The sequence below is a fragment of the Lepeophtheirus salmonis genome, chromosome 1, assembly GCF_016086655.4.
Source record: "Lepeophtheirus salmonis chromosome 1, UVic_Lsal_1.4, whole genome shotgun sequence".
In the NCBI taxonomy this organism is placed as follows: domain Eukaryota; kingdom Metazoa; phylum Arthropoda; class Copepoda; order Siphonostomatoida; family Caligidae; genus Lepeophtheirus; species Lepeophtheirus salmonis.
Genome location: NC_052131.2, coordinates 37,353,067 through 37,367,300, shown reverse-complemented (window position 1 = coordinate 37,367,300; position 14,234 = coordinate 37,353,067). Strand labels below are relative to the sequence as shown.

At 31.6% G+C, this 14,234-nt stretch overlaps 1 protein-coding gene and 1 long non-coding RNA gene across 2 annotated transcripts; both read right to left on the bottom strand.

Moving 5' to 3' along the window:
- Positions 1 to 3,773: 3,773 nt before the first annotated feature.
- Positions 3,774 to 8,039, bottom strand: LOC121118534 (arylsulfatase A). Its single transcript, XM_040713117.2, has 7 exons — positions 7,636 to 8,039; positions 7,359 to 7,582; positions 6,449 to 6,700; positions 6,253 to 6,397; positions 5,939 to 6,194; positions 5,145 to 5,247; positions 3,774 to 4,287 (listed from the first exon to the last, which is right to left on the bottom strand). The coding sequence occupies exons 1-7, from the start codon at positions 7,860 to 7,862 to the stop codon at positions 3,962 to 3,964; spliced, it is 1,533 nt and encodes a 510-aa protein (XP_040569051.1). The 5' UTR covers positions 7,863 to 8,039; the 3' UTR covers positions 3,774 to 3,961.
- Positions 8,040 to 12,963: 4,924 nt separating this feature from the next.
- On the bottom strand, positions 12,964 to 13,480 carry LOC121118559 (uncharacterized). The gene is made up of 2 exons (XR_011782592.1): positions 13,210 to 13,480; positions 12,964 to 13,141 (listed from the first exon to the last, which is right to left on the bottom strand). It is a non-coding gene; the product is annotated as an uncharacterized lncRNA (long non-coding RNA).
- Between the last annotated feature and the right edge of the window lie 754 nt (positions 13,481 to 14,234).

Genomic DNA, 14,234 nt, shown 5'->3' with positions numbered 1-14,234 from the left:
GTAACTAACTCATTTCAGCTATTGATATCACTTGTAAAGTTTAAAATGGCGTCAAATATTTTTTTTTTTTAAACGCACCAAACTATTTTGAGGTTGCGTGATTGTAGAACTTCACCCTTTTGCATCAATTAATCCCTAATCCTTTCAGCATCTCATATAACGTGCCAAATTCAAAAAATTATTTGGAGGTTTCGTGATACTAGAACTACAACTCGTGTATCCCATTTATGTCTACTCCTTTTAGCATCTCACATTACGGTTCAAGTTCAAAAAGGGTTCAAAAACCAGGAAGTGAATATGGTTTTATTTGGTTGCTCAGTCACAAAATATCAACTTCAAATCAAAATAATATTTTCGGTCTGATTTTGTGCTACAACCATCATTTTGGGGTATAATTTCTCAATGTAACTTTTCTGGTATCTCTTTTCACTGCTAATTTATGGGTATTTTGCTTCATGAAATGTGCTATCCTGGCTTGCACTTTGTAAGGTGCAATTCACTTTTATAACAATAACCCATAGGTCACAACTTTATTCTTTCAGGATTTGTTGAAACTGTACAACATAGGTTTCCTCAAGGATTGGACCTATTTTGGACGCTCAAGAGCAAGTCAACGTCCTTACTAATAAAATTTCATCAGCTGGATTTTCTAATACAATTTACTACAGATATTCGCCACATCAAAGGTGAAGGTAATCTCCTACTGACGTCCTTTTACTCAATGTCTCGTCCATCTTTGGTAAACCCTTATCCACAATGCCACTATCACATCTGTTGAGTCAGCCTAACAAAACTACTTATTGTCAATCCTTTAATTAAATTATAGAATTGAGACATTGAGAACATAATATTAAAATATATCAACATTTTCATACTGTGCACAGAGAACCTTATGGAGTAGAGTATATAACTCCCCTTTCTGACGGCAAACCCCTGTGGATTTTATTATTCAATGACATCGAGAGATTATTGCAGATGTATTTTGATTTAAAAATCTTATTTTTATTTCAGTAAAAAGCTCCCATTATCCTCGAAAAGTTTCTTTGAAGCTTAGTTCAGCAAGATTTACCCTTGAGAAATGCAGAACACAAAGAATAGATTTGGTGAAAGGTGTAACCATGTTATTGATGAAGTACAGGGCCTCTTGGTTACTTAGAGAGATGCATGGGGTCCATATAGGAGTTCTCCACTTTAATGGGGATGGACCTAAGTAAAAAGACTAATAAGAAAGGTGGAGTCAGGTAACTCAATGAAAAAGGTTTTTTTCTTATCTCTAATTCTGATTCGTCTCAAATTTGTTTTGTGCCCTATGAACTTATTTTGCAAATTTCATTGTTTTCACACTTTTTGAATAAGATTTATCCAATGTAATTTAACGTTTAGGACAATGTTATGATTTTTTCTTTAGATATAACTAGAAATAAAAACTATTAATTAAAACCGTAGTTCATGGTATCTTAATCATAATTATAAAAGTTTTTTAAAACAAAAATACATAGCCCTAATCATCTACGAAGAGTATTTATATTTTATATTTCTTGATCGAGGTTGCCTTAATTCTGGACATAATTCATCAACATAATTTTTGTTTACTTTTGATTTCAAACATCTTGTCTCTTCTCTCTTTTTAGTCTCTTAAGATCTATGTAAGATACCTGATTGGACTGATGTTGAGGGATGTATCAGGTCCTTAGCTGAAAAGGGGATGATATTAAGGCCTTCGATCAGGTCACCAATCTTAAAAGATTCATTAAGAAAAGTAACATCGATGAATAATTTGGTGAACTTCAAACACATCAGAGGTGTACCAAATTCTTGGAAAAAATCCAAAAAATTACCAAGATTTTTATTCAATACATGAGAAGGATTAAAACGTTTATTAATTTTCTAGTTTCAATATATTTGCAAAATAAAGGAGTTATTCTGAAATTATTCAACAGATCTAAAAAATATCAACGGTTGCGTGATTATTTGCTCGAAAAGTTGCGATAGAGAAAGTGTATTATTTTATATAATGAATTGTGAATAGTGTATTTTCTTATACTTTTTTATATTTGTGAGTAGTTCGTCTGTATTTATTATTTTAGTTATTAATATATCATTTTAAGTTTATTTTATAAAAGATACATATTGACTTTCAAAATGCAAGAGTGAATAAAACCCCTCTCGATCAAGATGTACTTTGCTGAAAGATAAATATAAAATGACATAACAAAAGTAAACTAATTAAATCGTATACACATACAAATATTAAAAAGTCCATAATGTCCACAATATATTAAACTATTAAAAATCATGATTTAAAATAAAATTCGTGTTCTCGTGTTCTAATTTATTGTCACTGAGACTTTCATATTTCTTCATCCCCTTTACGATATCTTATAATTATATATTACTAAGAAATACCCATCCTTTCTTTCCCCAAGTTAATTTTCTTGAAATGTATATTAGTATTAAAAACAATATATATTCATATAAGAATGATATTGTAAATTAGATAGATGAACAGTTAACACTTTTAACATCCTTCAATAGGGGCAACCCCCCCACACCCCAAATGAAAAAAAAAAATCACTAATACAAAAACAAAATTATCCCAAGAAAAAAAAAAAATCAATTTAAGGATTTTTTTTTTCTAAAAAATAAATGTTATTAGAAAAAAATATATTAATAGGTTATTTGTTTTGTATTATAAAAATAAATCCCCCACGCCCCCCAAAAAAAAAAAAAATATATAATCCTGTGGACCCCCCTGTTCAAATATAATATTATATTACAGTAAAGTATATTAGAATAAATCCCTTTTTTAATTCGTATTCAATATACTTCCGTTCCCTTCTTCCGTTCATACAATAATTCATTTTTTGGATTTCATTTTCAAATCAATAAACTTTACCTTTTTAAAAAAACTTTACGACACGAGGAATCGAAAACATATTTCCTCCCCCCTCCCCCCACAAAAAAAAAAAAAAAAAAAAACTTGTTTTCCAGAGCCCAGAAATTAAGTCAAATCAGATTAAAACATAACCTTAGATACATGACGTCATTTATATGTCTACAGTCTATCTCTGTTTTTGAAATAAATACTTCATCCGTTTTTATTAGAGGACGTAGAATGATATATCAAGTAAAATATTATAATATACATTGATGAAAATCCTGTTATCAATGGGCATGTTTAAAAAAAAAACAACGAAAATCTGCTTGGTAACCCTGACAATAAATATTCATTAACGTCAATTTACCATATCAATCCACCTTCAACGTATATTGGTATTATCCCTGGCTTCCATTATAGTTCATTAATAATAAATTTAATAATAGAAATTTGAGGGAAAAAAATTGAAAAATCTATAGCTACTAAAAAAATATTTAAATATTACTTCTTTTTTTTAACTTTTTTGGACAAAAAATATCTAAAATTAAATTGTTAAAAAACAAATATTCAAATTTAAATTTCAAATATTTTTTTTTTTTTAAACGAGTTTTTTTGTGAAAGGTAAGGATTTTTCAGAAAATTTCCACGAGTGTACAAAAATTAGTTTTAATTTTCCAAAAAAATTATATGACTATAAAAAAAAGATTCAAATAGTAAAGTTTTTGCTTTTTTGCCCGAATGACAAAACAAAAATCTTATAAAAAGCAAAAATTCCTTTAGGGGGGAGGGGAGTTACACCCAACCCAGACTACCCCCTACGGACAAGCCTGAACGAATAGTCTTTTATTATCTTATGAAACAAAAATAGATAGAAAATGTGATTCTTTTAATTTAATTTTCTTTTTTTATCATCAACTCTGGTGATATATTTTCAATATTAGTAATTGTTGGTATATTATTTTTAAATTTAACATTTGATACATAACAGTCCTCATGATTTGAAGCCAAAGTTTACATTCAATCCTTTCTACTGCTGCAATATATAAATAGACTTAATATACTAGGAGTATGCACACACATTTCTTATTTATGGATTATTGATATTAAAGGAAGCTCCGTCCTTGTGCTACAACAACTCGGAAAGTCCCTGCATCCTTTCTGGGCACAGGGTTGAGCATTGTTTGAATTTGGTTTCTTCATTTCCCCATCTGCCCATGTCATTGTTTTCATGATATTCATAGTTACATATTGAATTTCAAGAAGAAGATCTCGATTTTTATTTGGATCTAAAGGGTAGCGTTCACCTGGATCCAGATTGAGATCGAAGAGTAAAGGGGGATTGTGTAATGTTCTATTTGCTTTTGTTGTGCAAGCAAAATCATAATTATTTCCGTCTGAAAGTTCGTTACCTAAGAGTAAAAAATAATGTTAGGTTGGATCTTTTTAAATTGAGGACAAACTGTTTTTTTTAAGATACCAGCTCGTTTGAAAAGGGCGTGCAAAGTCCGGGAGATGGCACACCTGGTGCGTATAAAGGTTTATGTTGTTTTTGTAGCATCTCTTAGAAGAACACAGAGCAACTTTCAGCCTGATCAGTATATTTATGTCTGTTTACCGAGGAAGTGGAGTGATTTTCAAACAAAATGAATGAAAAAAATTTTTGTATACTGATTAAATATTACTTTATGAAAAGCAAAACGCCTTAAGAAACTAAAAAGAAGCTTGATAAACATTATTGGGACACTGCACCTTCGAGCAAATGACTTTTTATGTGGTTTCAAAATTTTCCGAGTGGCCATATATGATAAAATCCATAATATAGTCATGGGTTACAAAAGAGTGAAGGTGTGTGAGATTGCTAGTGCTATCGGCATCTCGATTTGGAACCGTATGTCGATTAATTTTGCAACCACATCTCCTGACGTGTGAGCTGATACATTGTCGTGATGGAAAACTGCTTATTTGTGGGTCAATTGTGAGTGCTTTTCTACTGCTCAGTTTTTGAACGGTCCAATAACAATGAATAATATACATCTTTCCGTATTTTTGACGAGGATAATTCCTTACGATTCCATTTGTGGTAATATTTCCACCCGATTTCTTGATTCAAACGAATGCCAAACAGACATAAATTGACTGATCTGGCTGAAAGTTCGTGCATGATCTTCCAAGAGATGCTACTAACTAAAAATAACCTCGATACGCGCCAGTAGTGTCATCTCTCTGATTTTTCAATCGACCCTCGTATATAATTATAGATAATTACCCTCTGTATAGAAATGGGCCTTGTAATTTTTATATCTCACAGCGTAGGGTCCGATAGTTTGATCCACATGTCCCGGAAAGTAAAGAAAGGACTCTCTTGGGTTCTATAATAATAAAATTATATAGTTTAAAATCACTAAGACTCTTAGTTGAGATAAGTAAGAATTAGGGTTTCTCTTTTGGGATTTCTTGCGGTTTAATAACCATCAGAAATTAGAGAGAAAAACAATATTTACTGTGAAATCTTGCATTTAATGTTCTACAAATTATTATTTTTTTTTGCAATAATTGTGCTTTTTTTTGTAAATAATTTATTTTCTTATAAAGAAGTAATTTGGGCAAATTATTCAGAGAGTTAAAAATTTAAATTTATGCGAATAATTATGGATTTTTGTATATTTTTTTTTTGAAAAAAATTCCAAAAAATGTAATTTTGAGTGACCAAATGGGGGTTTTTGATTACTTTTTTTCGAAAAAATTTATATTTGAACGATCAGTTTTGTAATTCATTTCCAAAAAAATTAATTTTATGAAAAGAGCTATCGATGTTTTTCAATTTTTTCCCCAGAACATCCATTATTTGAAATTTAAATTTTGTGAACTGTTGTGGATTTTTAAAGTTTGTTTTGAATAGCTGTTTTTTTTAAATAATTGAAACAGCTGTAAAATTTCAAAGTTTTTTCCAAAAAAATTTAAATTTAAAATTTAATTTTGGAATTTTTATTCACAAAAAATTATTCTGCAGACGCCCCCAATATATGATGAACGAAATGAGGAGCCCTTGTTTTTACTCACAAATTTAGCATCCCGTTTTAATATATGATGAGAGAAATCAAAGCCATCAGTTGAATTTTTACTTTGATAGCTGATCATGCTCATCAAGGTTGGATAAATATCCAATGATGTAATAAGTGTGTGCGATGTCCATGGATGAACAAATCCGCCCCAATGCATAAAAAATGGAACTCTTACTCCTCCTTCATAGGTGGTTCCTTTTCCACATCGAAAAAGTCCTGCGCATCCTCCTCGTTCTTGTCGTTGTAAACTTGGACTATGATCATCATTTGAGGTCGAAAATGCTAGTTAGTTCAAATCATCTATTCACTTACCCGTTATCAGATGTGAATAAGATCAGTGTTTTAGATCGGAGACCTAATTCTTTTAGAGAGTCCAGTATTTGCCCAACAGCATCATCCATCTCATTTAATGCATCTCCAATTCCTCCACGAAATGAAGAGTTTGTAAACTTTGAACCTAGTAGATGGGTAAGCACCTAACTGGTACTAGGAAAACGGTTGTACATACCAGCAAATTGAGGATGATGTGGTTGATGGAAGGCATATGTCAGGAAGAAAGGATTATCTATGTTGGATTTTAAAAATTCCTTTGCCTTATTTGTGTATCTTTGAGTCAATCTGGTTAAATCAGCCGGCTGCTCCTTGATGACATCGTTTTCAAATAAAGGACATGCTACGAATTTATCATGACATTTACTTAGGCATCTCATTTTAGGAAAACATTCATTGCAGGGACACATATCATGCGCATATGGAATGCCTTAAATACAAAATTTAACTCGTTATGGTATAGCAAGGGCGCCCGCAGGGGGTGGATTGGAGGGGCTGTGTGTCCCCAACCAAATTAAGGAATTTTGGATGTAAACTAGATAATATAATACTTAAATTTTTATATATTTTTTTTTAAAAAAGTTGATTTTTGATCCTTCTGTCCCAAAAAAATTTAACATTTAAAGTTAAATTTTTGGCCTTTTTAGAAAAAAAAAAAAACTCCAAAACGGAGCCCCTCCCCACGAACAAAATATATATATATATAATCCCTCAGACGCCCCTGCGTCAACATCATAGATGTTTAGTCAACATTAAAGAAAGCTTCAATTTTTTTATTTTTTTTCAAATTGAGGCTGGATTACATTTTTTGTTCTGATACTTATTTTTTATAATTAAAAAATAATTAGAGGAACGGCAAATTCCACTGACAATAGTGAAAATTCATAGTCACAATTAAGTAATTAAAAGGTCATATATATCACTTTAAAAGGCACTATCAGACCCTCATTCAGTTTCATTAATGGAATGAATGTTTGAAGGTATAGTAATTATTATTGATGAATGCATTTCATCCTAGAAATTAGAATTTAAGCCCAGAGTAGACCTAAATTTTTTGACACACCCTTTTATATAAACCCTTTACCTACCGTAGTATGAATCAAAGTTTTTGGATACTGTTGGCAAATATTGTCCACTTTCTCCAACTCCTAGATGCCATTTCCCGATCAGAGCGGACTTGTATCCAAATCTTTCTCTTAGCTCCTTCATCAATGTTTTTTTCTTTGGGTCTAATCCACCGGTAGAGTTTGGGAAAAATACACCAGGATATATACCTGATCGACTGGGATACTCACCTGTGATAATTGAGGCCCTAATTTGGAATAGAATGTGATTGTAGCAGAATTGATTTTCAATTCAACTTACCTTGAAGGGCTGCATATGGGACTGGCAGCATAATAGTTTGTGAACCACATCGACTTGGAAATTATTTTATCAATCTTCGGAGTATTTGAAGTTGGATGCCCATATCCACTTAGATCTCCGTAACCCAAATCATCTGCAATGAAAAGTATGACATTAGGTCTTGCTCGTTTTGATTCCAAGGTGTTTGTCAAGTATAGGAATATGATGAAATGAAATAACGAAATCATTGTTGCTTTTCCATCGATTATAACAGTATCTTTGAAGAGGAACGTAGAGTCGAACAGATATAAAATTTTGTATTAACACATAAGATAGAAAAAAAAGTTGAAAAGGAAACTTATTTCCTGTTTTGAGTGATTACGAGGCGAAGATACTTTTGTACATACAAAGATTAAATTTGCTATGTTTTTAGTTTTCGGAGAGAATTACAGATATAAACAAATATAATTACATTAGTGTTGCATTGCTTGAGTTGATCGAGTCGACACGATTTGTTAAAAAAAATGTACAGGTTGACGAGATAAATCTGGACAAAATTAAAAAATGTCTTTCTAAAAATTGTAGACTAGAAAACAGTAAAACAACCATTATTGTTTGACTTTTATGTATTATTTTATTTAATGTGACTGGCCACAGAGGCAATCATTTTATCAATCCTGGGCCTGAAGCTCTTGCAGGCATTCTCCACATCTGCAGCTGAGATCCTCGCCCACTCCTCCTTTATACTCGCCTTCAGGCTCTCCACACTGTTGTGGTGGTTTACGCAGACCTACCTCTTCAACTTTCCCTAGAAGAAATAATCCAACGTATTGCAATCGGGAGAGTTAGAGCGCCAGGTCTTAGGGGGGGGGGGGCTAGAAATCGTAAGAATTGCTCTTGATGATCTTGACTGATCTTGGAAATGTGGCAGGGGGTAGAGTTCTGTTTCCACATGTTTGCCGGCACCCACGGAAGCACAATGGACATCAAGCACTCCACATACACAGTCGAATTAACCTTTTCTTCCTTCTTAAAGAAGAATGGCATGACCTTCCTGTGCTCTTGATGACACCCAAGACCATGCTGGAGCTGGAGGTCTTGGACGTGTTCACATAGGAGGCGTTGTCCTTGGACGTGGAGAGCCATCGGTCATTTTGAAAGTTCCTCTGTTGTTCAATAGGGAATATTTTCTCATCATAGAAAATGAACGTGTGGCCTGCGTTAGACTTCTTGAGCCTAGAGAGCAGAGTCTTGCATTAGGCCATCCGTACCTCCTTTTGTATCTCAGTCAATCGATAATATTATACACAAAACTCCAACCTCTTAATTGAGAAACTCAAATGTGAACTTTGTGCAAGGTTACCAATGTTATTATAAATTGAATTTTGTTGGGATTTTATTATGAGAGGAGCCGAGTATTGTTGAAGCAGGTTCTCAACACCATTGGCCTCAGTGTTCATGCAAGGTATCACTTGGCCACATAGGAGCTCATAGTATTTTTTGGCACCCACATTCTCCTTTGACTAAAAGAAGATGATGACTGATGTTGCTCCCAATAGTCCCAAGGGACAATGAAGGGAAATTTTATTATTTCTCATCCGAATAAAAGACTATTCATAACATGGAACTTCTAATCCTTCAGCAACTTTTTTCTATGGTAGGCCAAGTGGCCTTCATTTTATCTGTAATTATGTCTTTTGTAGTGCCGGTATGACTTCATCCTCAGGTCAATGTTTATGGCCCTATAGACTATTACACTGCTTACTTGGCGCTTTTTGGCAAGAGCGTTAATCCAAGTCCTAGAAGATGACTTAAAGGAAAGCTTCAGGCCTACAAGAAATATGGGATTGCGTTTTTTATCACTCTGAGACTAGTGAGCTTTTTTCATACATGCTCCTCCTCCTTTCAGGGCTCATAGACTGTGCTCTTTGAATATCTGAGCATCTTCTTAATGTACGATGGGATGTGTCTTGCACAAGTACTGGTGGTGCTCCTGCGGGTCTCCTACATCGTAAATACTCGTTTTGAATTAAAAGTTGCGCAATTAAATGTATACATAGGTAAGGCACAACTTCTTAATTTAAAATTGAAATAACCGAGTTATTGCTCAGGATATAGTTAAACATGGGCCGGATTTATCCAAACTACCCTGTAGTAAGGGCATAGCAGGGGATGGAGAATATTAAAAGTAGGGAGATGCGCGAATATGTTTCGTTTCCCGTGAATGGAAAATTAATATATCTTTAGACTTCAACGCAATCTGACGTTGTGTAATTACATTGCAAGACAATATTATTTGGTGCAATTTCCCTAAATAAAAAAATGATTCGTATAGCACTGCATAGCCAGAAATTACAGGAGGTCTCTGCCTTATGTGGTTTCAAACACTCAGGATTTCGCATAACACGGCCCTTGGAATTATTCTGACTCCCCGTAGAGTACGGTATATTCACCTCATATCGAGTTATTTTATTTTATGATAATAAATAATAAAAAAATATATATTCAACTAAAAAAAAATTCTATAGGTGTTGGAAAGTATAAGCTTGCATTGAGGGAGATTCCTGTAAGTATTTGATTTGATATAGCTATCCATACAACTTGTAGTAATTACTTATAAAATAAACTTCATTTAAAAATGTTGCCAAAAAATATTGGTTAAGATCAGATTGTTTAAATTATATAATATTAATATGAACGGATTAAAATTCAGGTAAATATCTGATTAAGTATTTGGTCTGGCGTACATTATTTTTACTCATTTATAAGGGGAAGCTGGAGGGACTGTAAGCCCCTCATCTCCCAAATTAAGGATTTTTTTATTCTTACTATATAATTTAATATTTAATTTTTTTTTCAAAAAATTTCATATTTGAAATTAAATTTTTCTTTTATTTTTTTCAAAGAATTTAAATTTTTGTGAATAGCTATAGATATTTTGAAATTTTTCTCCGAAAAATTTAATATTTGAAATATAATTTTAAAAAATACCTTTTTGTATACAAACTTTTGATTTTTGAAAATTTTATTTTAATAGCTATGAATGGTAAAAAATTTTATCCTAAAAATTTAATATTCGAAATTTTTTTCAAAAACTTTTATTTAGAAAATTTAATTTGCCAATTTATTTCCAAAAACCTTTTTTTATATACAGCTTTGGACTTTTAAAAAAAAAATCACAAAAATTTAATTATTTGAGAATATCAATGGTTTTAGAATTTTTTTTCCGAAAAAAAATTAATATTACTAAATAACTCTGGATTTTTGAAATTTTTCTTTGAAAAATTTTAAATTTTAAGTTAGAAATCTTTTTCCAGAAATAAAATATCTTTTGCGAATCGCTCTTGTTTTTTTTTGTTTTTTTGAAAAAAATATCCAAAAAATTGTTATTTTTTAAAGCCAATCTCCTCCCAAAAAAAAAAAATATATATATTGCTATCTATTTCATACTTCCTTTCTTTTTCTTATTTTCTTGTATGTTCTTTAGTGTATTAAAGTACTGTGTTTTACGTATTATAAATAGTCTCTTATTTTGTAATTAAATTACGAGTATAGTTAGAATACACATGATCTTATAAACAGTGTAGTCATATTCCTCCAGGCCATTTCTTCTTCTCATTTGTCTCTCGGTCATCCTGGATCTCTCCACCTTATAAATAAGTTTGTGTCTCTCCCTCGTCAAGACGCAACATATATATAATCCTGTGCATGATGAATAAAATATTTTAATTCGAAACCATACTCAAAAAAACAAGCAAAAATAGAAAAAAGTGGACTTTGAAATATAGTTTCTTCACCCGTAATCCAATGTCAATCCTCAATTATTTTTTGAGTGCAACAACTATTAAATCACTCAAAAACTAATCCTCCGACTATTACTCTCCGACTTACGTGGGAACACACTCTTAGTGGTCTTTGTATTTAACATTTTTTCTTAACGCGATAGTTTTTCGATGATATCAAAAAATCCTTGAGGGAAAAAAAACCCAATTTCTGCAAAGGCCTCTGTTTTTTTTTTTTTTTTTATCGTGGCTGATGAAGTCGAGTCGATACGTGTTCTAGTCAACACAACACTAAATTATATAAATATGTATATTATCTATATATATATACATCCTTGCAGATGATATAGAAATTGGAGAATGAACTGGGTAAATTATTTTTTTATGTGTGTGTTTTTTTCGTAATATGAACCCAATAAAAATCATCCCATATCCAATTTCAAATCTATGTATCTCTTTGTTTGAGATGATAATAAATTAAACAGTATGTAAATAGCTTATATTGCATACATAATATAAAATGCTACGCATATTACAAGAAAAGTACTGACTGAGTTAATTCAAACCGTTATAATTATTAAGTACAGTTCAATAAAATAAAATTCAGACATAAGGGTGTAACAATGAAATTTTCCGAGTAATTAATTTTTTTTTGCACTCAGTAAGGTTTCATGTCACATTTCAAGCAATATTCCAATACAAGGTTTATTTTTCTTGCGAATTGTTTTTATTTAATCAAAATTGAATGAAAAATGAGTGAATAGGAATTAAAAATGCAAAGGGCCTTCGATGCTCTTTACACCACGGATGTTGATACAAAAAGAATTTCTCAAGTACCTAAAGGCCAAGATCAAGGAAGATTCAGCAGTATCAATGTGCCGTTTAGCTGACGACAATAACGTGGACGAAAACACCATCGGAGGAAGGGTATTTTATGATGATGTGGGCCTTGAGATTTTTGTCATGACTCCAAGAAAAAAAAGGACTTAATTAATTGAAGAGTCATCTGTCTACTGTGAAGATCTTCTTTGACAAAAAGATATTCACAGACGACCAGGTTTTGAACAGTAGAAACGGCAGATTTATAGTAGCTTCGCCTGAAGTAGTCCAGGGTGTTAGGCTTCAAATATTCCATTAAATGAACGATTTTTTCGTGCATGTTCTTCCAAGAAGTGCTACTATCTAAATATAACTATTCCAACGACCCACGTATAGTTTATAATATTTAATAATAATGGCACGAATATTGCACCTGTTGGTTTTTTATTGACGCATTAAGGATATGTACATTTTTCTTGTGAAATTTACTGTATTCCTTACACCTTTTTGTTTCAGGTATCTGGAATCACTGATGCAGGGAAAGGATAATATCCTATTGATAAAAAACCTAATAACTTTCCATATTTAAAATAAAGAAATATGTTAAATCATTTCTCACTCAGGTTCTCTTCCTCTTAAGAAGAAATATCTTTCCAACAATCTATTTCAATACCCATACTTGAGACAAACAAATGCATGTAACTCACGTTCCTTCCACAAAGAAAAAAATAAACGATTGTTTAACATATTAAGGATTCATTATAATATTTGTATTTCAATTAACAATAGCCAAGGAATCTACAAGTCTGTTTGGGAGGAACAATATGTCCCATGAGGCCCTCAAGCTGTGGTTTCACAACGTTATCTACAAATGCATAACATTTCTTCTCCCATTTAGGACGATACATAAAGAAGATCTTACATTCCTGCAAAATTAAAATGTAACAGAGAGGTTGGATAAATATAGATAGTTGATAAAGTATGTATATCCTACGATTTTCATGGTATCGACAATATTATCCAGGCCTAATCCATCGGCAATTGCAGCGTTCACCTTCTTAAAAATGAATTTGCAGAGCTTACAGTTGTCCAACTTTTCCTCAACTGGGATGGAAACAGAGTTGCAAACAACAATAAGAGTTGCCAACATCAAAACGAACTTCATTTTGTATAATTTAGAGTCTTGTTGTCTTCTTCGAGAATTAAATTCTTTTGTACTCCATGTATCGTTGTCTTGTGTTTTTATAGTTAAATCAAAATCATATCTTATCGATTCAGCTTTGTTTGTAAGATGCTCCAGTCAAAATTAATTCCTGCATGATATATGCATGTAATATGAAAATTTTTATCATACACATAAATATTTACACAAAATTAACAAATCAATTGATATCAAACTATTTAATTAGGTCAAAATGTACGTTCTGTATAAGAGTATTCTTTGAACTTAAGATATGTTGTTAAGTCATTTTAATGTTTTTCGTAATAAAAGCAAATATAAACAAAAAAAGGTTCTAATTTCATTGAGTTACTCCAGTATCTACAGAAGTTAAAGTTATGATTCCAAGAAAAACTCTATGTTAACATTGAGTCATGAATTTTCTGTTACATTTGTGTCAAGTACTCCAAGGTTACAAGGGGTATTTCAACTTGAAATTTATAGATGCCATTTTTCAAATATAGTATTCATGAATAAAAATCTTAGTACAAGATATATTCAAGCATCATAATTTCATCAATCTTCTATCAATTGAGTTGATTGTTGATTTAGATTTATTGGAAAATCATTTTCCTATACAATGAACGCTTTGTAAGATATTTTGTTATAGTTTCTAGCTTCCTAAAAGTCTTAAGTCCTTTATCACCCTTCATTCCCACTCACAGATGTTTTGTTCACAATTATTAGTTAAAAAACAGTTGACGACATCCTATAAATCATAGAAGTATACATACTTAAGCTTTGTGGCAATAACGGTTATAATACATAATGTTACTCAGGGTTACCTTTTATATGCATGA

What these genes read in the sequence shown, in the direction of transcription:
- LOC121118534 (XM_040713117.2), bottom strand. Translation starts at nt 7,862, where the DNA reads ATGATTTCGTTATTTCATTTCATCATATTCCTATACTTGACAAACACC. An exon ending in CCCATATGCAGCCCTTCAAG is followed by an intron (nt 7,583 to 7,635) that starts GTAAGTTGAATT and finishes ATTCCAAATTAG; the next exon opens with GGCCTCAATTATCACAGGTG. An exon ending in GGCCCATTTCTATACAGAGG is followed by an intron (nt 4,288 to 5,144) that starts GTAATTATCTAT and finishes TTTTACTCTTAG; the next exon opens with GTAACGAACTTTCAGACGGA.